This window comes from Solenopsis invicta, chromosome 4 (genome assembly GCF_016802725.1).
Source record: "Solenopsis invicta isolate M01_SB chromosome 4, UNIL_Sinv_3.0, whole genome shotgun sequence".
Lineage (NCBI taxonomy): Eukaryota > Metazoa > Arthropoda > Insecta > Hymenoptera > Formicidae > Solenopsis > Solenopsis invicta.
The window spans coordinates 5,899,704-5,926,781 of NC_052667.1; the positions used below are offsets into that span (position 1 = coordinate 5,899,704).

Genomic DNA, 27,078 nt, shown 5'->3' on the forward strand with positions numbered 1-27,078 from the left:
TTTGCTTTGCAGCGTGAAAATTCAGGTATTCGCTATATTTTATTGTATTATGTTTTCATGTTAAGTGGATTTTATGTTAACAAATTAAATTTATTATAAAAGGTACAAAAAGATCAATTTTATATTATTACGATATGATTTATAGACATTGAATGTTTACGAAAATTTTCTTTTTTAAAAATATAAATAAATATATATACATAATTGCATGTGTGTGGGTGGGTGTGTGTGTATATATATGTGCACACACACACACACACACACATATATATATATATATATATATATATACACACAGACACACACAATTGTATGTTGAATATATACATATATATGTATAAATGTATAAAATATAGACATTTGAATATATATGTATATATACACACTTATATAACAATGTTCTGTTTATAATATATACACTTTTATATTTATGTAGCATATGCAATTCACACATGACAAACTAAACGAAACACATCACGAAATTTTATACATATATATATATATGACATGAAAATTCACTAATGCGTATAACGTTCCATTTTTATTTATGAGTCAATGTATTATTAAAAATAGAAATTTGAACGAACATATTAAAGTCACAAAACATGGAAAAAACAGTGTTTAGAAATTGCATAATCGAATTAATCTTTCGCAAGTATGTACATCGATTAAATTTATTGTTGTAGAATAATGAATTTTTCACGTGAACGAGTACACGCCGGCTTCGAGATTTGCGTTGTCCCCGACCGGTGGCGACGGTGCGTATCCCGAGTGTGCGATTTGGATGGATTTGGCGAATGATCGAGGGCGATCCAGGCGTCGGGACTTAGCAAAAGTAGGTGACCTCGGGCAGAAATCGGAAAATCAATAGAGTGCGGCGCGTGACCAACGAGCCGACGGGAGCTGTGGCACGCGGGGACCGCACTCGCGCATCTTTGAGGTTATGTCGTGCGTACATTACGACATTCGAACCCGCGTCGCTCGCAGGCCGCCCGTACCGTTCTATTTTCGTTACGGCGAAAATTGTTTATTCTCGCTGGTGGTCGTGGGCGCCGCGCGTTACGCACTATAATGCATCTGAATGCGAAGGGGAGCCACGAGAGCGCCGTGAGATAGTAGACAAAAATGGGCAGAAAGAAGGCTCATACTACGTCCAGGGGTAAACAACCGGGCCCGTCACCGCAACAGAAGCACATATCCGCGGCGAAGAGGAATGAGATCAATGCCTTGTGCGAGAAACTCTTTCATCGTGAGTACTTCGACCCGTCGAGCTCTCCTTTGATATCTCCTAGAACGTTAGAGAAAAATCCTTGCGTTTTCCTTGAAAATAATTTCTCGTTGCTTTACGGCGTTTTATAACAAATAGAGAGTCTAAAACTGGGGGAGAGATAAACTGAATATGTGTCAAGAATTTTTTTTTTAATTTTTGCATATTTTATGGTTCTATATTCTGCTTTCGCATATCAGCGTTGCAACATATTTTATGGTTATCATGGAGATTATTTGTTTTTACATGCTATTTTGGTACGTTTGTAGTGAGCAGCAATCCAGCGTACGTGACGCAGTCATGGAACAACTACTTGGATATATCGCAAGTTCTGCTGAAGGTTAAACGCCTAGAGGAAATGAAGACGGAATCGTCCCAGCGATCCCAGGGGATTGGACAATTCATAAATTGGCTGACGGAAAATGGGGCGCGGGTGGACGGCTTGAGTATTGCCGAGTTTCCAGGATTCGATTTGGGACTGAAGGCAGAGACCGATTTTACTGAGAACCAGTTGATCTTGGAGATACCCAGGGCACTCATCTTCAGCACATATACAGCAGCATCGGAATTGATCGTTCTGCAAAATGATCCACTTGTACAGCATATGCCACAAGTGGCATTGGCTGTAGCGCTTCTCATAGAGAAATATAAGGAGAACTCCACATGGAAGCCTTACTTGGATATGCTTCCAAGCAATTATAATACAGTTTTATACATGAAGACTAATGATATGATTGAGCTGAAAGGCAGTCCTACATTAGGTACACAAGAATTTGTTTTACAAATCTTATTTTACATTGTTTTTGTACAAAAGACAAGTTTGTATTGATTCATAATTTGTACTTAATAGATATATAAAAGATAATAGTTTTAAGGAAGAATTCTCACTTTCAATATTTTTGCATTTTTTTTTAAGAATTTTTTTTAATAAAATATTAAAGCTATAAACTTGAAAGTTAGTACATTCTTTGATATTTGAATGTTCTTTACCATTTTTTTCAAAGGTTAGAAAAGATATTTTTGCAAAAATGGCAAAATTTTGTAAACATTTAATTTTTTCGCTTTTTTTCCAAGATTTTTTCATCAAACTAATCAAAAAGTTGATATTTTTATTTAATGTAGTTAGATGAAAAAGAAAAAAATGTGAAAATCTAAAAATTTTGAGTCAATCGCATTAACTAGATGAGTTATTGTTGTAATAATTTAAAAAAATTGTTTAGAGAAAAACGCGTTATAAAATTTGCAATTATTTAAGCATTAATCAAAACTTTGTAAGTATCTTACATTAATTTGCTCTTTTTTTCAAGTTTTAATTTATGAACTTTTTTAACTTTAAATTCTATTTAAAAAATTTTTGTAAATAAAATTTTTTTTTCTTTATTATTGTTCTTAATAGTGTAGAGTGGTATCTGATTTTTTCATAATTTTTCTATTCCTGGTTTTTAAGAAATTAAAATGTTGTTCAAATATCTATTAGTTTAACGTCTAAATGGATCTGAAAATTGTTGCCTTAGGGCAACAATGGTTGCAAAAGAGTTAAAAAAATGCTTAAAAAATAACAATTATTTTAATAGCCAAAAACTATCCCAAAAACGAGAATATTTCTTTAATTTCATATCAATAGTAAATTTTATATTGCATTTTTCATTATAGTCTGTAGGTTGTTATTTATAGTCTTTAGTTTTTATATTTTTAGATTTATTCTTTAATTTTTACGCAGAGGCTGCATTGAAGCAATGTCGAAACATCGCGAGGCAGTATTCCTACTTTAACAAAGTGTTTCAAAATACCAACAACGCCGTCTCGATGATACTTAAAGATGTTTTCACTTACGAAAGATATTGGTGAGTAATTAGAACAGTTCAATTATAATTAATTTTAAATAAGGATGGGAAATCATAAATTGAAGCTTGAATACAATTTACAATTTTATATATAAAATTTAACTCTTACAATGTATAATATATATATATATATATATATATATATATATATATATATATATATATATATATATAGTATTTATATATAAACCTATGAATAAATACGCGTCTTATATTCTACACGTGGAAGTTCAGCAAAATAGTTTAATAATTTTATGACGAAGACGCTTATTTGTTCTAAAAAATCCAATTAAATGATTTAGTTGCAAGTTTAATTGCAATTTTGTTTTGTAATTTTTATCAGTTGATTATAAATTTAGAAAAGTACGTATATACATCTATGGAACTGGATTACTTCCTTCTCAGTAAAATAACGCGACGAGTAATTTAATGATCGATGTAGCTTTCGCTAAGGATGTTCAATCAGCCTTCGGGGTATAACTCATCCTCGATAAGCATACAAAAATACTGGCAATTTTCTATTAGATTGGCGCAAAAGGTTTACATGTGTCTATTAATTTTTTGTTTTAAATAATTTGTTTCGAAAATAAATAATTAAAAAACTTGAACGATATTAAAAGCTACACTGAAAAATCTATGTTCAAGTAAATATATTTATATTCATTTGATTTAAAAAAATATTTCCTAAGTTTAAAAATGAATTATTTTATCCTAGTTAATATTTGTTTAAATTTAGGAAAAATGTTGTTAAAATAAATATATTTACTTCAACATAAAACCTTTTCAGTGTAATGGTAATAATTTCAAAGTAAATATTACTGTGAAATTAATATGATTAAAAATTGGCATAATTTTGTGTTTTAAGTTTTATACAAACAATTAATAAATAAGGCTGATGTACGATAATCTTCTACACCAAACTAACATGCTAATCGTGCAGTTGTGCCGGCAACGAGTTACTTCGCGTAATCGGGTATCGTCTCCCAACTGTCGTTCGCGTCTAACGAGTCGTTGTCCATGTCGCTCTTGCCATCGAAGTCCTCCACGGCCTCCTGCGTCTCGGTTCTCTCGGGCCTTTTGGTCGTCGACGTAGCGACAACGTTCACCATCACGGCGCTCAAGCTGCTGGAATTCGACAGCTTTCTCGCCGCCATAACCGGGCCCTGGAACACCGCGCGGGAGAACGTATTTCTATATGTGTACTTCTGCTTCTGTCGAATTCGACACACGATGAAGATCGCCAGGAACACGACGATCGTCACGCCCAGTATCGCGCCACTCGCTATTATGCTCGGCTTCACCCTCGACAGGGTCTTCTTCTCTTCCCCGCCGTTGTTCACCGTTTCGCCGTACACCGTCGTTTTTATATCGATGACGTTCGGTTCCTCCCTCACGATCTCCTCGACGTATCCGGCGTGGAATTCACTGGAGTTGTCCGATCGAAGAGTCTTCTCCGTCTCATCGATCACCACTACACTCGCGTTATCGTTGTCCACCGGTAGCCTCACTTTTGGTTCGCTATCGACTTCAGTTTCGAACTGTCGCTGCACGTCTCTCGCGAAGGGCAGAGAACCGAACGTCGTTAGTAGATCGACGATTTGCACCGTCCGACGGGAATTCTCCAGCTCATCGGTACGCCCGTCGGCATTCATCGTATCGTTTTCCGGGTACGTCATTTCCCTTGGCGCGTTTCTGTCGCGCTCGACGAGATCCAGCAATCTCGACATCGACATGTTCTCCGCGTCTTTGTCGAAGAACGGATCGTGTAAGTAGCTCATGATGTCTTTAAATCGATTCATTGTCTCCTCCGCCTCCTGCTTCGCCTCTTCTTTCCTTGAAACCTCACGCTCGCCGAATCGTTTGTCAGAGCTGCCTACGGGCGAGAGCGATATAATAATTTCTCCGTTGTTCGCGTTGGAGGTTTCTAGAGTTTGCTGATTCTTCGGCTTGGGTATCCTCAGCTGCGACACCTCCGTCAAGTGGACCTTGCTGGAGCCTCTCTGACGCAGAGCTATCAGCTCCTCCACGCTCATGTTCCTCGACTTGAGTAGACGTTCCAGCCGCTTGCCGGCCGAGCCGGAGGCGAACAGCTCGAAGATCTCCGCTCGTGCCTCCGGCTCGATCTCGGAGACGACATCCTCGTAGCGTTTCGTATTCCGATGGTTCTCCAACGCGCCGTCGCGAGTTCTCTCTCTCGGCGATCGAGTCACCTGGTGATACTCAGTCGAATGATTCTTGTCGCGTAGCTCCTTTCTACGATCAGCCGGATTCGCGGTTTGCTTTCTCTCGATCTGACCACCCACGGCGGCGTCAATTTTACTCGAGTGTTCATTTATCTGACCTCTCTTCCCGCTGTCTTCGAGCTTCGGAGCGTCATTCTGATACTCTGTTCCGATGAACGTGTTGTAATCCTGCGCGCTGGGCACGGCGATAGGAACTGATCGGCCATTATCCCGAGTCGTTTTTCCATCATCCCTGCTGCCGGTGTCGTCACCCCGAGCGTTCTCACGACCTTTCGCCGCCGGCTTGCTCCGCTCCGTGGGATTGAGAATTTGCTCGATGCTCAATGTGGACACGGTATCGCGCGGTGCTTGTTGCGAGACGATCTTCTCGCTCGGCGGGTCCGACCAAACCGGCGACGCCGCGCTCTTTCCCTTCTTGAAATCCGTGAAGTCCGAGAACTCCATGATCTCGTCCTCGTCGAGGCCGTCGAGCCTCGCCGCGCGGTCGCTCGCTGACTCCGCGTTGCCGTCGTCGTTCAGGAAGTACTCCGCGGAGTTCACCGCGACCAGCGGCGGTGACTCCGACGTGGTGATCACCGTCGAGATGGTCAGGGGGGTCGTCGGAGCTCTCAGCCACGACGAAGAATCGTGCGCGGACTGCGTCATCTTCTCCAGGTCTTCCGACTTCTCCTTAACGCGATTCGAATTCTCCTCGAGGCCTCTCGCGGTTCCATTCTCCGTGGCGGCCGTCGTGTGGGATACCGAGCTGTTCGGAGTCGTATCCGACGGGGTCGTCGTAACTTTCAGCGTGGTACTTTCGAACGTAGATTGCGTAGACCCCCAGGGTGGCGTTACCGTCGCGGCGAGCTTCAGCAGCGAGTCGGACATCACTTTCGACATCTCCTCGATGTACTCGTCGGATTCGTCGGCGATCCTCGACTTCAGGGCGTTGATCACATCGGCCTTTCCCTTCAGCAGGTCGTTCAGAGTCAGATTTCTGCGCTGCAGTATCTCCGACAGGCTGGAGCCCTCCTCCTGCTGCATCTTCAAAAGCGACTTTAGCTCGAGCGCCTTCTCTCGCTTGTCGGACGATTCCGTCGAGAGGTTCTCGGATTCGCTCTTCGACAGATATCGAGGAGAATCGCTCGGTTCGTCGTCCCCGTCGTTGGAGGATGCCTCGTTCGCCAGAGCGAACTCGTAATTCTGTGGTGGTCGCCTCTTCCTCGGACGAGGGCGCAGGTACTCCTCGTCGCTGAACTCTTGCTCGTACTCGTTGGGACGAGCCTGGAAGGCCTCGCGATACCTCCAGGTAACTTCCCGGTCGTTCAGCGAGCCGTCGACGACGTTACGGCCGCGTTTCCCGTCGTTGCTCACCGCGCTATCGAGCGTTTCCTCGTAGAACGTCGGATTCTGCGAATTCTTCAACGGACGACGCCTCTTGCGCGGATAATCCTCATCGGGAATCTCGTAGTCCTCCCGACTGCGGTACGAGGCCTCGTAATCGTCCAGAGGCGGAAGTCGCCTGCCCGGGCTCCCTCGGGGACGATCCGGTTGATCGATCGCATAATGGTACTTGAACGGTCGGCGACTCGTCTCCGGTGAAGCCTCCTGCTCGACATTCTCGACCTCGTCACTCGTGTCGGACCGATAATGAGAGAACGGCAGCAACGGCACGGAGTCGCCGTCGCGCCACTTCGGCTCGAGAGCCTCTCGTTGATTGCTTGTCCATTTGTCTGCGGGAGGCTCGCTCGTTCGCTCGCGGACGCTTTCCGCAGAACTCTGCGGCACATCCGCGTCGTCGTACTGTCCGCGCGGTTCCGTCTGAAAAAAACAAAAAAAAGTTCCTTAAAAATCGAATAATTTTAAAATAAAAAATTTTAAAGAAATCTTAATTAAAGATGTATCGGATATACAGTCTCTGCAAAGTGTAAAAAATTTAGAAATATGTTAATATTAACGATTCAAATTATATACATGTAAGATTATGTTTTTATTTAATAATTAACACATTTTTGTAATTTATTTATTATTAAAAATGAAATTAGTTTTTACAACAATATTAAGAAAAATTTGTTTTTTTTTTGTAAGTACTGTATTCAAGATAATTTATATAAAATTTTATTGCGATTGTCTGTTTAGTTATTTTGTAAATAAATAAATAAATAAATAAATTTTGTTTAATCTACAGAATTGATCTTTGTATCGCAATAAAACTTTACAACTTTTTCTACTTTCAAATTTTTTCCACTTTCAAATTTTTTCTACTTTTAAATGCAATATAAAGCAATCTGTAATTTTTAATCCAAGCACAGTTTAAAACTGTTTTCCAGTATTTAAAGAACATAGAAATAAAAAGCATAATTTTAATATTTTAAAATTAAGTATTTCACTTTCGAGCGTTCAGCGTTAAACCTGCGTTTTTGTAACGCATAGAATATTATTTAGTGTAATTATGATACATTAGATACATGATACTATCACTTAACAGGATTATTAATTTTTTATTCTTTTCATTTTACTAATTTTAATATTTCACGGCAGAAATATTATTTCCTGCGTCGAAAGTTTCCTGATTCGTTCAATAATATTTAATGATCCAGGTACGAGAAATCAATTCGTTTCTTCACGAATCATACGAGAACAAAATTAACTGCGATATTTGCCGCTTATTGAAATCGCTTGCAAGGATAAAATTAAACTTTGGCAAAATGCGATTCGTCATAAGTCACGCGGGAAATCGTTGTTAAACGAGGCATACGATTGTGAGCTACGGTAAAGGCCAACGACCATAACGATAGAAAGTATTGAGGTGTTTGTAACGCTTTGCAAATACGATCGCGGTACGTTTACGTAAATGGCGCTCTCCCACCGGAAAGATTGCATTTTTTCAATAAAATTAACGCTCGCAATTTGCACTCTAAAATTTAAAGAGAAGCCCATTCGGAGATCGGAGAGGAGAGACTTTCGTGATTTACTCGCGCGTCCTCGATGCGTCGTCCGCGAAAGTTTCTAAATGGAAAGAACGCCGTTGGTTTCGGGAGAATCTTTATGTTCAAGAATAGAACAATAATCAAGATTATATTCTCGAAATTAAAATTAAAAAATAAATAGGAGAAAGTTAATGAGAGTCCAAAACGCGGTTGAAAGAGCGCGAGATTACGATAATTAATAGCGTTTATTCTTCACGTATCATAATTTTCAATGAACGTTTCCACTCTCTTTTAGAGTCATCATCTCTTTATGTTCACCATTTCTCGTTGAAAAATCGCGTTTCGCGAGCCGACAGCACACGCCCGCGGCCGCGGAAGCACGCGTCGCGAGCACTGACTCTTGCGCGCGCGAATCCCTCGATTATTCGTCAGGATCCTCTTTATGATGAAAGGAGATTCGGCGAGTTCTCGCTTTTACTTTCGCAAGCCGGACGCGCGCGCGTGAGAATGTGCGAAATAGAGAGCCGCGCGCGATTCTTCGCTCGAAGATGTTTTTCCGTTCTCGTTTCGCAGAGACAATTTTCCTGTAGCAAAATTAATTCGCTATTGAAGTTATTGTAAAGTAATTTGGATTGTCGCTTCCTTACAACGGGTAAGATGATTTACGTAATTGTCACGTATTTATACATTAATTAATTTTTTTTATTACACTTAGGTTTAACTTACTTATATTTAGCACTTATTATACGAGAGAAAAAATATCTTAAATCAGAAAAATTTTACTTAATACAAAAAAAAATTATTTACTTGGTAAATCCTAATAGCTTATTTACTTGCGGTCAAATTAAAAATTTCTTAATTGAAATAAAGAAGTAATTTTTAATCGAGTAATTTTTTTCTTGCAGTTCTATTTACTTATCAAACTATTTTTTTATGTTCAAGATAATCAGATTTTTTAATTTAAAGAAACAGTTTAATTAGGTTTAATCATAAATATTATTGGCTTGTTTGTAAAATCATTATTAAAACGTAAAAATATAAAATTATGTATTAAGGGAACATGTCTATTTACTTAAACCTTAAACGGAACAAATGAGTGCTCGCATAAAAATATATGGTTTTAAGAATTATGTATTCTTTTCATTAAAAAAAATTTTTTCTCTTTGTGTACTGGAGATCTGATAAATAGAGATTATTTGGCTTGAACGGCAGTCTCATTACGTCCCGTTACGCCGTTAAAGTGTCCGTGTATTAGGCGAAAACGGATCGAACATAAGCGAGCCATTGTGTGCGTTTCATAAGCGGGCGTTAGCTCAATCGGCTCATTAGCGTTATATTAAAGCATTTCGTAACTTCATTAATACAAAGTTCCGTGCTTTCGCGGATGATTTTCACTTCGCTTTCTCGCTGCAGAAAAAGATCCAAGCGCGCGCGCGTTCTCATTTTCCACGGTCCAATCTCGCGCATATATTCGCGAGCCACGTGGGAAATTATTCGCAATTACTCTCCCGCGATTTCCGTCGCTCGCGGGAGAGTAATTTACGCGACTCGACGCACTCCTCGCTCGCGACGAGAGCCGACGATCGAGGGAGCCTACAACGCTTCGGAGTTTCGGATTCGTCGCTAACTTTTTTTTTTTACCAGCGTTGCATCACGCAAATCTATCTTCTTATCGTCCACAATACGAACTATTAAAATTATAATTGCATGTTTTCTCCGAAGCCCCTGGAAAGAACTTGCTCTGAGCTAGCGCTTTTTACCACTGAGCAAGCACATTTTTCGTTTCTTTTTCTCTTCTTCGTCTTCGAAGGCCGGACTGAGCGGACTCGGATTTCGTTCTTTACCTCCGGGGCGCCGTGATCATGAGATACAGCGAAATACGGCGACAAAACGCTCGTAAAGTCTCGAACTTTCCGCGCGCGGTACCAGCTTTCTCTTTCTCTCACGGTTTACGCGCGAGTTTTCTCGTCGCAGCAGCGCATCGATCTCGCGGCCGGAGGCGCATCGACGAAAAATTCCGGGAGGAAAAGCGTCGCGACGAGAGAACGATCTCCGGTGCCGATTTCGCGAAATACAACGGCAGCTACAAGCGGATATGCGAGGCGGCTCGGAAATCGCTCACTTTCCCTGAAGTTATAAGTGGTAAAAAGAATGAGGCCCGTTTCGTTGTTGAGGTGTCGGTAGTTTTCGTAGTTAGTTTATAGGGGATAGGGAACTAGTTTTAGCGAGATTTACGCTTCAGTGAATCTTATTTGCTAAGAACTTAATGTTTTAAAGTGAAAGATGCATAATGTAAAGGAGGAAAAAGTTTGCTTTGACTCCATCAATTCGTATACTGTTGAAAAATAACACAAGAAAGAATATTTTATGGAAGAATTACGTTGAAAAAAAGAGTTTGGTAATAGCTATCAAATCTTAAATGAAATTGTATCAATTAAACATTCGGTTTGTATAGCTAAAAATAATTTTACTAATATATATTTATAAGAATTTTAATAATAATAAAATAATAAAATATTTAAAGAAGTAAAATTATTTTTGATTATATTAACTAAAAAAAGAAGTTGATAATAGCTATCAAATCTTGAGTGAAATACTATCAATTAAAAATTTGATTTATATAGCCAAAAATAATTTTACTAATATAATATATTTAAGAATTTTTATAATAAAATATTTACAAAATTAAAATTATATTTGAATATATTAACTGAACGTTTAATCGTCATTATTTTAATATTTGGTAGATTTCACTAAATTCTTTTTTTGCAGTGTAGAATTATGATATATCAAATATAGAATAGTTTGCCGAAAGCTTTTTGAAAAATAAAATTATAATATAGTTTAAAACGTGCAATGAAACTAATTTCATTAAAATTTTCACGACTATTCATAAAAATTGTTATGGCTGTCAAATTTTTAACATTAATGTGAATTAAAAGAATTCTCAACATCCTGTGGTTAATCAAGTTGAATCAAGTTCAATCAAGAGATGGTAAAATAATTGGTACGATTTATTTAAAATATAAAATATACAAGTTTAACCAAGAGTCGGTAAAACAACTGATGACATATTTAAAATAAAAAAAATATAAAATAAATTCCAAAAACTTATTTAAAATATAAAATAAGAAATATCTATTTTAAACAAAAATTTCAAATATAAAGTATTTACAATTTTATTTATTTGAATGCACATCGAGTCTTTACATACTTAGCTATATAACCGTATTAAACATATATAAAACTCTAGAATTTTCAGTAGAATCAGGCAGGTGGCAGGTATGGTATCCACCGCCTATGCGCCACTGCCACTTTACAATACTGATTTTATTTTTTTTTTTATTTCAATAAACAAAATCAAATTGAAATTAACCAGCGGTAAAAACTTATTTAAAATACTATTTAGAATTAAGTAATTTCTTTCTTTATTTTTGCCACTTAAAATAGAAAATAGGAAATTATAATGATGAATGCTAAATAACTATTTTATTTTAAATAATGTTGCTTTAAATACGACCGATCTCTGAGTTTAACAACGCTTAATGAACGTAATTACGGCGGAACTTGGTTGAACCTGTCACCCACGAACGTCACGATTATTTCACAATTGAGACATACGTGCGTATGTACTTATATTTTTACTCGACTTAGGATTATTCGGTTTAGAATCATTCGCGTAATGAATGTCGATAGAAATGTCGTAAAATTTCGCAATCTACTAGTTTTTAGTGCGAAAAATTACGACCGGTTAAAAGCGTCAGAGGCATGACTTTCGGCTCTGCGACCGGATAAGATAAACGAGTTGTTCACCTGTTCGCGTCTCTACTTCAGAAAGTTTCCGCTAAAATTGGTGAAATTCTCGAAAAAGAAGAAATCACACTTCCCAACATAATAAAAATCACTCTCGGAAGCTTAAAAAATTACACGGAGAAAACTTTGATTTTATAATTAATATTGCGCATGCGATATTATATAAGATTAATTTATTGTTACTTCTTTTAATAATGTAACGTAAATAATTTCAGTTAATGTCTCCGAATCCTCTATTTACGTTCGAATGAAACGTTTCTACGCACGTGGCATCTGGAATGTTCAAAAGAACTGCCGCACTTTCGCATCCCAAGTTCGTTTATGCGTGCTCATCGGGGCGAGAAAAACGTTTCTCGCGGATTACCTGATACTCGTAGTCGCCGCTGCGTCCCGCGGCTTCCGGCTCCCTCGCGGGATCACCGTGGACCAGTACGTCGCGCGAGATGTCACACGCGAATGCGATGAGCGCGAGCACGGGGAACACCTTCCGCATAGTTACAGGGCGATCAGGAACCTCAATGCCTTGTCCTCGCGACATCGCGATTCCCTTCCGCCGACCGGGCACTTTGCTATCTCTTCGTTGCTCCTCCGCGCGACGAAGTGCACGTAAAACACGCAGCCGCACAGAATAAGGAAGATCACGTTCTTACGATTGCACAAACTCGAGAGCCTCTCAAGAACCATGCAGGCGGACGCGCGCGCGCGCACTCAATCCCTAATCAATCGAATCGATATGTCTCGAGGCGATTTACGAGGTCAGCACAAAAATAATCGGTTACGATATTCTCGCAATTAACTTTCCTCGTAATTATCCTCGCGATGCACCGAGATAATTGCTAATTGGTCCGGTGTATCAGCAGCAACGAACGTTTCTAATCCATCGTGTAGCACTCGTACTTTACCAGCGACGCTCGCTTTTACCAAAACGAACTCCGAGAATAACTGCCCGCAACTTTCCTTTTTTGCAACCTCCGCCCCGTCGTTTTTTTTTTCTTCTTATCGCGTCGAGAGGAGGAGTTTCCTCCTGGTTACCGCGCGGAGGAGGACTTCGCGGATCCGCGATCCGCGCTCTCCATTTTCGATCCCGCGATAGAGATCCGTGTCTCGCGCGCGCACGCGTGTGTCTCTCGCAGTCTCTCGGCTAATATAAAACTTTCGCGAGCTCGGAGACCGCTCGTCTGCGCTCTCGGCGAATCGCCCCTGCGAACTGACGTCGCTTTTCTCCGCGCGCGCTCCTAAGTAAGCCGGTGAAACTCGAGAGGAGTAAAAGAGTTCTTCCACCGCGGGTCTCCTCTGCCGTGCCGTGGCTGCCTACCTTACACTCGCGATCGCGCCCGCTCCCGCCGGGATGCTCCACGGTGCCGAGCCGGCGGTAGAGCTCGGTGAGATGAATTCCGGTAATCAACTACAGCACGGACCGCAAATCCGCCGATCAGCGCGAAGAGGCCTCCGTGCACTCGCCATTCCAAATTGGGAAGCGCGCTGTTTCACGTCGAACGTCGCGAAAAAAAAAAAGGAAAGAGGCGGACGTCGTCGGGAGAAAGTACAGTACTATTCTAGAGAATATTATAGTAGAGTGTCAAACGATCGGGCATTAAAGCGGAGTATTAGCATAGCACAATCGCGCGGGGGCTACATTTTTCTTCGAAGACTTGGTACTGGTTGGAAATCTGATACGGAACATCCAATATGTATCTTATGATAATTGAGAGAGAAAGACAACGCTATAAGCCTCACTTTACACGAGCTGTAATTTGCGACAGAATTCTATTTACAGTTTTATATCAAATTACGTACAGAATCTTCAATTGTTTCTTTCTTTGACATAGGGTTGGTAAAAAGTGTGACATCGTTATTAAGAAATATATATTAATATAATAAGAGTTATGGAGAATTCTTTAATGATAACAAGTTTCAATAAAATCCTCAATTATAGCAACATTCGCTCGTAGAAATAGACTTCGTCGCAAGAAAAATATTTGGTGTAAGCTATGGCACCTACTTTAATTTTATTGAATAATTTTCTTAATAATTATTTTACACAATATTTTATATTGAAACTTGAACGATTATCGGTCAGAGTGTTGTTTAACAGATTCTAGTTTCAAAGGACTGAAATATTTATTGTTTAGAATGTGATTTATAATGCAAAATCGGTAAAAAAGAAAAAGTGATGGTAATATTGCTAGTCCAAAAATAAATTTAAAAAATTGAATAAGTTTAAAAAAACAGTATTTTGTTACTAAATTATATATTTTCAATTTTCCATCGTTTAGAATTTTCCTGCGTTCAGAAACATTACAGATTATATCCTTGTTTAACATTAAATTAATATTACTTATTGTTAGTAAATATTATCAAATTTAGTAACATTTACCAAATATTCAGAAAAATAGAATTATTTTTGATTATATTAATCAAATATTTAATTGGCATTATTTCACTCAACATTCGGTAGCTATTTACAGTTTTATATTAAATTACGTACAGAATATTCAATTGTTTCTTTCTTTGACATAGGGTTGGTAAAAAGTGTGACATCGTTATTAAGAAATATATATTAATATAATAAGAGTATATTATGGAGAATTCTTTAATGAGCCAAACTGTTTTTTCACTGCATATTTTATGTGTATTTCTTGCATATTTCTTGTTTGTTTGCATGTTTTCTGTATAAAATTATAAATAGAATTCTGTTGCAAATTATAGATCGTGTAAAGTGGGCTTTAAAATTACGACGCAAAGACGCGTGTGTACGGTTGAATAACTATTATTAGCGCATAAAGAAATGTAATTGGCCGTGATGTGGCTATTAAGAATCGATAGGCTATTAATTTATTTGCTGCTGCCTCGATTCTTGGTTTTACCTGTCGCGATTGACGGCTCAGAATTCGCGCGAACCGCATCCAAGCGGCTGCACGGGAAAGAAGGAGGAAGTCGTTAAAGCACTCGAAGCGAAAACCTTGTTAACGCAAATGCCACGCGCGTATATCTGTCATCGCAAGTCTCCAATCCGCGGGATTTCATGCGACTCTTCGCGGAGATATCTCCGCGCACACCCCGGGGACGTGTAGCAATAAACCATGCGAACTGCGGATATTAATTTTACGTTACAATATTCAACGCGTTGCGTCTAATTTTTTTTTTTCAATCGCCGTTCAAGTATTTTGCATATCATTACAAATAAGGTTGGAGTATTTCCCGCGCGATCGAAGAAGCAGAGCAGAAGGGGATCGCATCGCCAGCGTGTATTTAATTGCGGCATTATGTATTACGATCAGCAAATGCGTGCACAAAGTAGAAAAGTATGCCGATCGTTTGCAGCGGTGGACTATGCAAACTATCCTTTTACGCGTAATTTACGTAGACAATACTTGTAATAGTCGTGATTTCTCCTCCTTTCTCCTCTTTTTAAAATGATACCTCTTACCTACGACGTTTGGAATGTAAATTATGACAATCTTTGAACATTCATGACATTATCTGCTTCCAACAGACCTTTAGTATTGGCAGAATCTCGGCGTTTCCGTTTGTGACATTTGTCATCTTGCTTTTGTACATTCAACCATTTTATTCAGTCCACTGTATTTGTGCATCTTCGTACTTTCACGAACTTAAAACATCAAATTAACAAACAACTTCTTTCTCATAATTCTTAGGTTACTGTTACGCGGGAAGAATTTAGTTGGTCGCGACCAACCGGTAATGAAATCTCTCGTTTCTCGTAGGAGTTTGCGTGTGAATCCGTTATTTCTCGCGAAAAGTTTGTTTCAATTATCGTATTATGCAGCTAGTTATCACGCGGATAGCTTGCGGTTAATACGTAACGCGACCGAATAAAATTAACGAGGGTATCCTCGGTGGAGAGCTGAGAACTGTCGCGCGTTCGTCGCTAATGAACCACGGTGAAGCGACGACGACGACTGCGACGACAGTGACGAGGACAAAGATAATGACGATGCGTTTCTTTTGCAATTCGTTATGGGGCAGATAGACATCAAAGTCGGCTCCATTGTCTTATGTTTGCTTTAGACGATCTATGACGCTAGATGGAATTTAACATACAACTGAAATTTTCCACAAAAGCTAAACGAGTTAAAAAAAAAAAATGAAAAATTTTAGGAAACGGAAAACTTATCTTCAAAACATTCATTGTGTACTTAAGTTATTGTGTAGTTTTATTTTTCTTCGAATATATAACAGGTATAAGAATAAATTAAGTTGTAGGCTTGGATTAATATTTCGAGAATTCATTAAAAAAAAAAAATCTTTGAAACTTGTGTGATTTTTATATTTATTACTTATTTATCTCGTATTGCTTTACATTAATTTTTTTCTTATAAATTTAATAACGATAAAAGATGAAGAAAAATATATATGAAAAATATAACAATCTTTTACTTTTTATTTACAAATATTACAAATTGCTCTTAACAATAATGTTTTTTTTATATTTCTCTTTGTATAAATGTGGTAATTGTTTTTGGACATACCTATAATAGACAATAACAACAAATTTATAGGCATTGATCATAATATTTTCCGAGGACCTACTTATAAGAGTTTAAAATGTCTCTGAACTTGTTTCTAGTTCTCATGTGAATTTTACATTTATTACCTATTTATATTTATATTTTTCCGTTTGTTTTTGATTTTTGCTGGAGCAAGATGCGTTCGCACGATGTGCCGCCACTGATAGAGAATATGATAGTTTGTATAAATAAGATAATTTCTCTCTGGATGTATAATACGTACAAGAATAAAATTATAGGTTTTGATTAACATATTTGGAGAATTTATTTAAAAGAGAAACTAAATAACCTCTGAAACTCGTTTGGTTCTTGCAGGAATTTTATATTTACTGCCTAATTTCTTTATAATACCTTACTTTTTTATAACACATTTAAATAACGAGCAAACATTTACACGATTCCTTAAACCGTGCGCTGCATACTTGTCAGACTTGAAACACAGAATTGTAATATCACGAAAATTAAATTGCTAATCAATTTAATAATTTTGATACTTAGCAATCTCTGTAGTCCTTATTCTGAAAACTTTAAAGAATTTATTGTAAAAAAAAAATATCACTTTGGCCAGGATTTGAATTTGTATCTCCCAGCATTCCGTGCGAGTGCCATGTTAACTATCGAGTTTTTTTAACATAATGAATAAGGAAACATTATTTAAAGTATGAAATAATACTTTTTTACTTTTTGTTTACAAAATTTTACAAATTTTTCTTAACAAAAATATCCTTTTTATATTTCTCTTTGTATAAATATGATAATTTTTTCCGGACATGTAATAATAGATAATAACGAATTTATAGGTTTTAATTATATTTTTGGAGGACCTATTTATGTAAAAAAAGTTTAAAAATCTCTGAACTTGTTTCTGATTCTCATGTGAATTTTACATTTATTACGTATTTATATGTATATTTCTCCTTTTGTGTTTCATTTTTGTTGGAATAAGATGCGTTCGCACGATGTAACGCTACTCTGATAAAGAATGATTTGGTACCTCAAGATAAAAAAAAGAGATAAACATATATATATATATATATATATATATATATATATATATCTCTTTCAAGACTTTTTAAGAGTATCGTAAGATAAAATTTTATTGTAGTTGTTAAGTATAATTAATAAATTAAGTCTGGAAGCACACGAAAGGCGATAATCTTTAGTTTAAATGTGGCCTCGAGAGTCGATGTTTGGAAATAAGCTTTAACTTTAGATTCCCTGATGTACGGACTTTACAATACTGACATCGAGATAGTTGCACATTCGAGCGCACGTGGGAAGGTCGTGCGATGAATCGGAGATCGTGAGATCTTCTCTATGCACACTTTCTACGCGATAAAGCGAGCGTGCCGCGGCGAAGGGTCCGACCGACCGGCCGACCTCGGACCACGTTTCACGATGGAAATAATAGCGATCGCCTTAGTTTTTACCGTGCGTCTAATGAAATCCCGTGTTCTCGTAACCCACAAGGATGATACTGGCGCGCGAATACCTGCCGATACTTTCCAATCTATATAGCGTGTCGATACAAGAAAGTATATCGCATCGATCGATGCACATTGCGTGTCTTCTCTTTCATTGAGACATCCTTCACTTTGCATCTGTGTCTAAATTTTTTGTTCAATTTTTCCTTAAAATACACAGAAAAGAGAACAGTCTTGTTTAAAAAATATTTTTATTCTTAAAATGTTAAATATTGAAATAAAATTATATGGTATAAGTTAAACCGTATAACTTGCGGACATGAAGAACTTTGTATAATTCCATCAAGAAAAATATATTCTCATCATTCAGCAATAATTTTCACGAGTTAAAAGGAAAAAATATTGGGTAGAAAACAATATCTTTAAATAATAATTAAAATTTTTTAATTTTTAATTTACTATTATTAAAACAATCATATTGTGACAAAATCTGTTGGTCAAGGTAATAGTCCAAGAACGAGCAATAAACTAGCGGATGTTAGTTAAAAATATTTAATCTGTAGCTGGAAATGTCACAAATAATGTAGCGAAACAAGTTTCAACTTTATTTAGTCTTCTTCAGCCGCAAAAACATAATAAAATTTAACCATTGATGGATAATAAAACGCAAGAAACATAAACAGGTTGGATTAATATACATATACAATAATATTCATGAAATCTGAACTTGATAACATTTAAACGTCCTAGGTTCTTCGTCTCGGATTTTTTTTTTTTTAACTACGTCGCATTGAATGATGCAGTCGTCAATTACATCAGCTTGAGACTAAAGAATAATACTGTAATTTTTAGATGATATTATAGTATTGAAATATTGTAAAAATATAAAATATTTTGCTAAAATTTACGATCGTCAAATTTTTTAAAGAAAATTAAATTGTATATGTATAAGCAAGATAATCGTTGAATATAATTTCTTGCTTATATGCATATAAAATAATGATTGTTAAATAGGAATATATTGGTTTTATTTGATATTATTTTTTGTTTATCATCATCTAGTTTGATTTAGAGAAGCGTTTGAAAATACACAATGAACTTTCAGATAGCTCTTATGCTTGTTAGTTAGATATTCAGTTTCCAATGATCTAGTTTAATTTCCGTTTATTTAGTTCTTTTTTTACTTTGATACGTAAATGCCACCGCGAGCATTGTACGCAAGCACGTATTGAACTTTGATTAATGACTACTGGGAAACGTTACGCTGGTAGTTCAAGATTTCTAACGCGGGAATCTTGTCCTGCAATGTACCTGTCCTTATTAACTATATTACACGTCATTATAAAGACTTTTTTGCGCATATTATGATGAAATACATATTTATTTATGCGCTCGTCGATTTCGCATTACGAGTACTTAAGCAACCTTCGAACAATCTTTCCTATATGCAGAGATATATATGTTAATCTTGACAGCATTGACGTAGTCCGCGTCCCACTAGCTCAGATATCAACTTGTTAGCAACTTATTTAAGTTAATTCAGTTAACAATACGAATGCGTCATTCCTACAAATATAAATAGAATTAGAAATATAAATAGAATAGAATAATTCTCGTGGAAAGATCTTCGCATACATACGTAAAGATCTTTTATAAGAATCCTATTTATATTCACATATATAGGTATAGTGTATTCATATCGTTAACTTAAATCAGTTTAAATATACTTGTATATAGGGTCGTTGCACCAGTCACCTGAACAGTCGCCAATAAATGACTGTTTAGAAAAACTATTAAAATAATAAGTCTTTAAAATAATAAATTGCAAAATTAATTGATATTGTTGAAATTTAATTTTCATGGAGATTTTATTAAAATGTAATTTTTTATTTGAAAATGCAATTGTATTAAGTTATTTTATGCTTGTTCATTGCCTGGTGCAGTGACTGGTTCCTAATGCATACACAGGGGATAAACAAAATTAATGTGAACAAAATTAATATCTAGGAAATACACTACTTATTTTATATTAGAAGTTGAATATTTGTCTTTAATACAGATTTTGTTCTTATTTGGAATGAGATACGAATATTCATCAGTGTATCATTGTACCATTCTTCTAATAAAATATCTTTTAAGAAATATTGGCCGATGTTTAAATAATGGAAAGAAAAATTCTGTTTTTTATACTGTTTTTCAAAATTGCATAATTCGATGATATTTATGCCAGGCAATTCGTCAGAGAGATAGAAGGGAATTTTCGAAAGTAGTGTGAGAAGCGAATTTGTTTTTCTAATATCACTTATATAACCGATCGAAGGATGTTCTATTAAAGAATAATTCAACATTTCAATGATGATTATTCAAGCATTGTATAACCATGCACAAATCTCTGATGAGGATGAAATCTCTAATGAAGACAAAAGATTAATATCTGATAAAAGGTAATAATGTATTTTCCAGATGTGTTCACATTATTTTATTCACTTCTTGTACGTAATAATATAACATAATTGTATTTCTATTGCATTATTATTATAATGCATGTGCTGTTCGTTATTTCAAAGCGCCGCGATTATCACACGTGAACAACAGAGAGTGACAGAAATTTTTACTGCAGATTTTGTCTATCTAGTGCGAAGAAGGTTATAGCGAACGTCAGAAAAGTGATACGGATCACATTCACCGATCTTACCATTGCGGTTATTGTTAATGATACAGTTACAGCGTGACGTTGATTAACTCCGTCCCCGCGATCCCCGTTGAGAGATACGCGTGATCGCTTTCGCAGCATGCGGTGCGCCACACGCATACGCGTGCTCGCATGCAAATGCGAACGCGGAGCGATTGGAAGCGTTGCGTCGAGGAAACGGCGACGGAGCGGGCCTTTCCTCGAGCGGAAATATTAGAGAACGTGCGCTTCGCTAACTCTCGACGATATCCCTCGCCTCGCGTATCTCGGTCTCCGCGAGAGCCAAGGAACTCGTAAAGAGCCGCGTTGCCTCGCGCACTTTCACACGGACCCGAACTTTCATGACAAATCCGGTCTTCCTAACGCATCTCGATTAACATCTCGAGAATGGTAAGAATGACACGCTCTTTACCGCGCGCGGCTTACATCGATAATAATTTATATAGGAGGACTTTGAAAGCAATGCGGAAGCGTTCTACTAGTCTAGGTGATGGTTATTAAACTTTGGTGAAATAGGTTCAATTATTCGGTTAATATAATAACATGTTTAGTAATATCTAGTAACCGTTTGGTTACTATTAATATAATTATTAAATATCACTAAATGTTTGGCTATATTGATCAAGTACTTAATTGAAATTATTTTACCAAAGTTTTATTATTATTATTATCAAACTTTTTTTTAGTACATGTATGTTGAGAAGAAATTTAAATATTTATTTGTGAGATATAAATTGATTTTACTGAAATAAATCTATATAAATACGGCGAGATAAAATTTTATTCCTAGCAAATGAACCAATTGATAAGAAAAATGAAATGTATATTATATATATATATATATATAATTTTACAAAAATGTCTATTTTGTCATCAAATTTTTTTCTAATTGATGAAAAAATCACAAGCAACATTTGCTAATTTTTTGACTTTTATTCTCTGTACAGGAAGACAAAACTTCAACAGATTTTCCACCAATATCCTCTCAATTATTTCTCGCATTTCGTTATGATTCGCATAGAAAAACAAAATTTATATATAACTCGAGACTTCGCATTAAACTGCGATCTTGCAACACCGAATTATGAAGCGCATCAAAAGCGAAATCTCACGGTTTCATCAAATTCTTTTTCGAAAATTCATTTTCAGCGCTCGCGCCGGTGCACGGAGTGCTATCATTGCTTTTAACGCACGAGCAATCTTGTACAGTTTCTTTGTTGCACGTAAGACACGCTTCGCCCGACTCTCAGAAGTTACACGAAATTACAAACTCGAATATATATATAAATGCAGCGTACTGTCAACGGACCGTGAAATTTTATTCTCTTTATCGTAAGAGGTGAATCGGCATATTGCGGCGAAGATGCCTGGTTTTCTTACGAGGTTATTGTTATGAAGAAAGTTTTTTTTTTCACTACAACTTTATTCCTATTGCCATTACGACATGATTGTGCTGTCCATCGATTATTCGTTCGCAATTTTTTTCGCGCGCGACATAATAGGATTACAGCGTTTTCGCCAAGTAGTGACTTATCATTTTGCGGTATTGCACGGAGAAATTGTACTGGCAAACTTGTTCTCCAGCTTGTCTCCCAATCGGATCTAAATATTTCGCACAGGGTCATTGACTTTTTCGCGAATCAATCTCGGTGGTCTCTAATGCTATGGTCTTTGGTTTCCTAGAATTCGAAACAAAGTGCGCTGAACTGTGCAAATTCAATTCTGTCGCGAATTAAAGATCTTATTTCCATGTAAATCTTTAAATTTAAAAATAGGCCGTATTATATTAATTATATTAATAAATTATATTAATAAATATTATATAATATTAATTTTAATCTTAATTAATTTAATAAACAGTTTAATTTTCTATTAATATTGATTAATAATTAAAATTATGAAAAATTGGAATTGCGTCAACTAGCCGTAGAAAGTTCCATAAAAATTGTAATGTATATGTCAGAAAGCTTTCTACAACTGTAAGTTGACGTAATTATGACTTTTCGGTGCATAATTTTAATTCTTATATTTTAATACACTAAAAGAAAAATTACAAAATTTTAATAAATATTTATTCGAATGTGCTTATGAAATATTTATTAAATGTAAATATATTTATTTAGTACAACGTCGAATTTAATTGCTAATTAAATTCAAGTATCATTTTTTCTTATAGAGTAAATATTTATGTGCCGTAAGTAAATATTTCATTAGTACTAATTGAATAAATATTTATTAAAATTTAGAAATTTTTTTCTCGATGTAAAATTTAAGAATCGTTTCTCTCACGACCTCGAGATAGTTTGGACGTAAACTTTCCGATTTATTTCCGAATTCTAAATCGTCTAAAATTTAATTGGATAGCAAGAGAGGAGTAGGCCGTATCTTCGGTGGACAAAGTGCATATCGTTTAGCTTGACACGGTTTACTGGAATTAATTTGTTCTGTACGAGGAAGAGCTCGATCACGCAACCGGGACATTGGTCGACGTTGTATACGCGTATGGACCTTATTATATGCGCAAGCGAGGAAATCCCGCTTGATCGAGAGTAACACGCGAACATCTCCCACGTGGAGGACGTGCATGACGGCGGTGAGAAGTGCGCGTTTCTCCAGACAGAGAAAAAGAGAGAAAGAGAAAGAGAGAGAGAAAGTCCACTTTGTCGGACGGATGCGGCAATGATTCTTCTTATATGTTCATTTCCGGAATTCTGGGTCAAGTTCTTGTGTATCCGAAAAGCAGTCGCTTGTCCGCGGCGCATTAACAATGTTCTTCCTCAATTTCGCCCTGAAGGCGAAAGCGCTTCACGCTCCGGAGATTGACGCTAGTACGTACGCATTCGTCGTAACGGCGACTTTTGATAGTCGACAGATTTCACCGCGAGTCGAGAATCCCGGAGAGGTTCTCGGCTTACAATTAGATTATTTTCGTTAATAAAAGATCTAGGAAACTGAACTGAGGAATCTTTAGTAGAGATGCCGATAATAGAGAAAAGTCGCCAATACTGGCACTCCATTTTGTTTTTGAATATTTTTTAAACAAAATCTAAAAATAAAATTCAACAATATAAATATATATAAAAAGTGTCTTTTATCAGTTGGCATAGCAGTTTTTATAATACTCTTTTGTATTTTGTAATAATTAATTTGTTTTTGCAACATAATCCAAAAAGATCGTCTGAAAACCTAATCTCAAAATCTTGATACCCTAGACAATAGTAATACCAAAATTCAGATACGGCCCTGTAGGGAAGGAATTAAATATAAAATAAATTGGTAAACTAATTAATAAAATATATTTTTATCTATTAAATAACAAAGTTTATAAAATTAAAAGGCTAGAATTGAATCGTTCCACTTTATACGCTTTTATGGGATCTTGTTAATGGATCTATCGCGTCTGACGCTATTTTTCTAATTTAAGATATTAAAGAAAATATGAAGAAATACATTGAAACATCTGTCAACGTTGTAGTTGAAGTTCTTGTAACTATTTCTACGGAGAGGTGTTCCACTTTATGCTGTACAGCGATTTTACGTTTCAAATTGCATTACGATGAAAATATTAAAGAGAAAAATATGAACAAATTGATTTCAAGAAGCTACAAAATATAGGATAATCTAATATTACCAATAATATATTCGTTGTTTCAACTATCCAATTTGCAAGAGAAAATCGTGCAAATTTTATTTTCGTTTTTCAAGAATTTGTTTTTAACAGATTTTATGTACCAATTATGACCAGTTTCTATTTCTTTAATTATTTAAACAAATCATGTTTTTGTCAGTATTAGTGCGGTACAATGTTTAGTTTCCAAGAAATACGAGGGTGCAGTATTGACGACTTTCCTCTAATGTCTAACGAATTTTACAGCTGGGCCGTGTCTACGGTGATGACCAGGCAGAACTTGATCCCGAGTCCAGATGGTTCGCGTATGATACACGCTTTAATCCCGATGTGGGATATGTGCAATCACGAGAACGGAAGGGTAAGTCATGGCGTTAATGAACCAAGTGTGTGGACGAGCAATCCGTTTTCTGTCATTACTATAGATTACGACGGATTTCAACGCGACCTCGGATCGCTGCGAGTGTTACGCGCTGAGGGACTTTAAGAAAGGGGAGCAGGTATTCATAAGTTACGGCCCGAGGACGAATTCCGATTTCTTCGTGCACTCGGGCTTCGTCTGCATGGATAACGAGCACGTGTGTACATTTATTTATTTATTTAAAAATATTAGTCTATTATTAACAAGTTTAATTGAAACTTAAAAACATGTTCATTTGTATTTTTGCTAAAAAAAAAAGAGGATCAACGTCAGTCATTCAGGGAATCTAGCGAAAAGCGAATTTCACAATGCGAATCTCTATACACATTATTTATAAAAGTATGTTGCAATTTGCAGGATGGCTTTAAGCTTCGTCTTGGTATTAGCAAAGCGGATTCCCTTCAAAAGGAGCGAATAGAACTGTTGAGCAAACTGGATTTGCCGTCAGTGGGAGAATTTTTACTGAAACCCGGTATGGAGCCCATCTCCGATACTCTATTGGCCTTCTTGCGAGTGTTCAGTATGCGAAAAGCTGAGCTCACGCATTGGCTGCGCTCGGACAAGGTCTTCGACCTCAAGCACGTGGACTGTGCGTTGGAGACGGTTGTCGAGGAGAATGTCAGAAAATTTTTACTGACCAGACTGCAGCTTTTAATCGCTAATTATCCGACAACACTGAAGGTGAAAGTAAAACCTGACGTTGCGCCTTTACTTCGGCCTTCCCTATCGACCGCGCGCAGTTCAATGTTAATACAACACGAATATTTCTGTTTTTTTTTTGCAGGAGGATCTGGACTTATTGGAGACCACGTTACCACAGATGAAAAAAATGGCGGTTCAACTGAGAGTTACGGAAAAGAGAATTCTTTCGGGCGCACTCGAATACGTGGAGCAATGGATAAAGGCTTGAAACGATCGGCTGTGCTTTTAACAAGGGTATCGAACACACACACACACATACACACACTTATACTTACGATTAAAAGCATCTCGAGATAAACCAACTTTATTTTTACAATATTTCGAATGACGATTTCAAATATAAAAGTAAAATATATAAGTGGACGAATAATATATGTAATAAAGCGTATATTTATCATCTGTTACATATACAAATTCTTCATGGTCGATGTGTGCGCGTGTACTAATTATAGGAAAAAAAACGCATTGTAAAGTGTACTGAGAATTATATGAATGAGCGACGATTATATATGAATGTCTACGTGATATATAATGTAATTGTATAATAATTGTGTATTCAGCGAACATCTTAATTCTTGTTTTCGTAGAATGGAGATTTTCAAGCTTCTTCGTATTTTTATTCCTTTTAAAATTGCTTTAAATGCTGATCGTTAGAGAGAATGAGAAAGAATGATTCTGATTTATGACTACGAGATTAACATTTTACTTGTTCTGCTTTGATATGTAATATAAGAAAAAATAATATTCATAAAAAAGAGAATATTGTTAATGAACATTTATTTTTCAGAACGAATACATAACAGAGTTGAAATTCTTGATGTGAAACTATAATAGCGTAGGCCTATAACATTAGATTTTTACATACGTCGCAAAATATTTCCTGACGCACGAGTGAATTTGAACGACCCGCGTAAACACCGCGAGGTGTTTTCGAAAGTTTATCATGCGTTATAAATGCTATCGTGTGATTCTCACGTTTCTGTATAAATTGTTGCGCGAGAACGGTACTGAGACTGGCGTCTCAGGCGCTGATTTCTGATCTGACGCTGAGATCTCTATACCAGATTTCATGTATCGAAATTTAATTAAAATTAATGAAGCTAATTTTAATGAGACGCTATGATCAGGCTACAGCAGGACTGATAGCTCGGAATATCGCTTTTTTAAATATATCTCAATATAGGAATAATTAAAAGAATGTTACATAAACATTCACAATTATTTGACATATACATAACATACATGAATGAGATTTAAACCTATGATGTATATTATACCTTTACAGAAAATTCATTGCATCTGCGATGCAATTTTCGAACGGGTAGTCCGCATAAAAGTGAGCGCCATGTGTGTGATAACGGAATGTATTTATATTACAAATTTAATTCTGTATTTAGAGTCAGTAGAGAGACTTGTATCATTTGAAAAATTTAGGAACACAGAACTGAAAATAAAACATAAACGAAATTTCTTATAAATAAAAATAAAAACTGTAACGTACAATAAAAAATTTTGTCTGAAAAATTTTATACATATTGCAACTAACCTTAATATATTATTATATCTAACGTTACATTACATCGTTAATAATATATAACAATAT

At 36.4% G+C, this 27,078-nt stretch overlaps 2 protein-coding genes across 2 annotated transcripts; one reads left to right on the forward strand and one right to left on the reverse strand.

The window, feature by feature from the left end:
• Positions 1–409: 409 nt before the first annotated feature.
• LOC105195548 (actin-histidine N-methyltransferase) lies at positions 410–26,942 on the forward strand. Its single transcript, XM_011160997.3, has 7 exons — positions 410–1,249; positions 1,537–2,028; positions 2,988–3,111; positions 24,599–24,713; positions 24,778–24,930; positions 25,131–25,454; positions 25,558–26,942. The coding sequence occupies exons 1-7, from the start codon at positions 1,126–1,128 to the stop codon at positions 25,681–25,683; spliced, it is 1,458 nt and encodes a 485-aa protein (XP_011159299.2). The 5' UTR covers positions 410–1,125; the 3' UTR covers positions 25,684–26,942.
• Positions 3,297–13,341, reverse strand: LOC105195547. The gene is made up of 2 exons (XM_011160996.3): positions 12,441–13,341; positions 3,297–7,154 (listed from the first exon to the last, which is right to left on the reverse strand). The coding sequence occupies exons 1-2, from the start codon at positions 12,612–12,614 to the stop codon at positions 4,068–4,070; spliced, it is 3,261 nt and encodes a 1,086-aa protein (XP_011159298.2). The 5' UTR covers positions 12,615–13,341; the 3' UTR covers positions 3,297–4,067.
• Positions 26,943–27,078: the final 136 nt, after the last annotated feature.

Coding starts and splice junctions, on each gene's coding strand:
- LOC105195548 (XM_011160997.3), top strand. CDS start 1,126: ATGGGCAGAAAGAAGGCTCATACTACGTCCAGGGGTAAACAACCGGGC. Junction 2,029..2,987: donor GAAAGGCAGTCCTACATTAG/GTACACAAGAAT, acceptor ATTTTTACGCAG/AGGCTGCATTGAAGCAATGT. Junction 24,931..25,130: donor TCTGCATGGATAACGAGCAC/GTGTGTACATTT, acceptor TGCAATTTGCAG/GATGGCTTTAAGCTTCGTCT.
- LOC105195547 (XM_011160996.3), bottom strand. CDS start 12,614: ATGTCGCGAGGACAAGGCATTGAGGTTCCTGATCGCCCTGTAACTATG. Junction 7,155..12,440: donor GCGGCGACTACGAGTATCAG/GTAATCCGCGAG, acceptor TGTTTTTTTCAG/ACGGAACCGCGCGGACAGTA.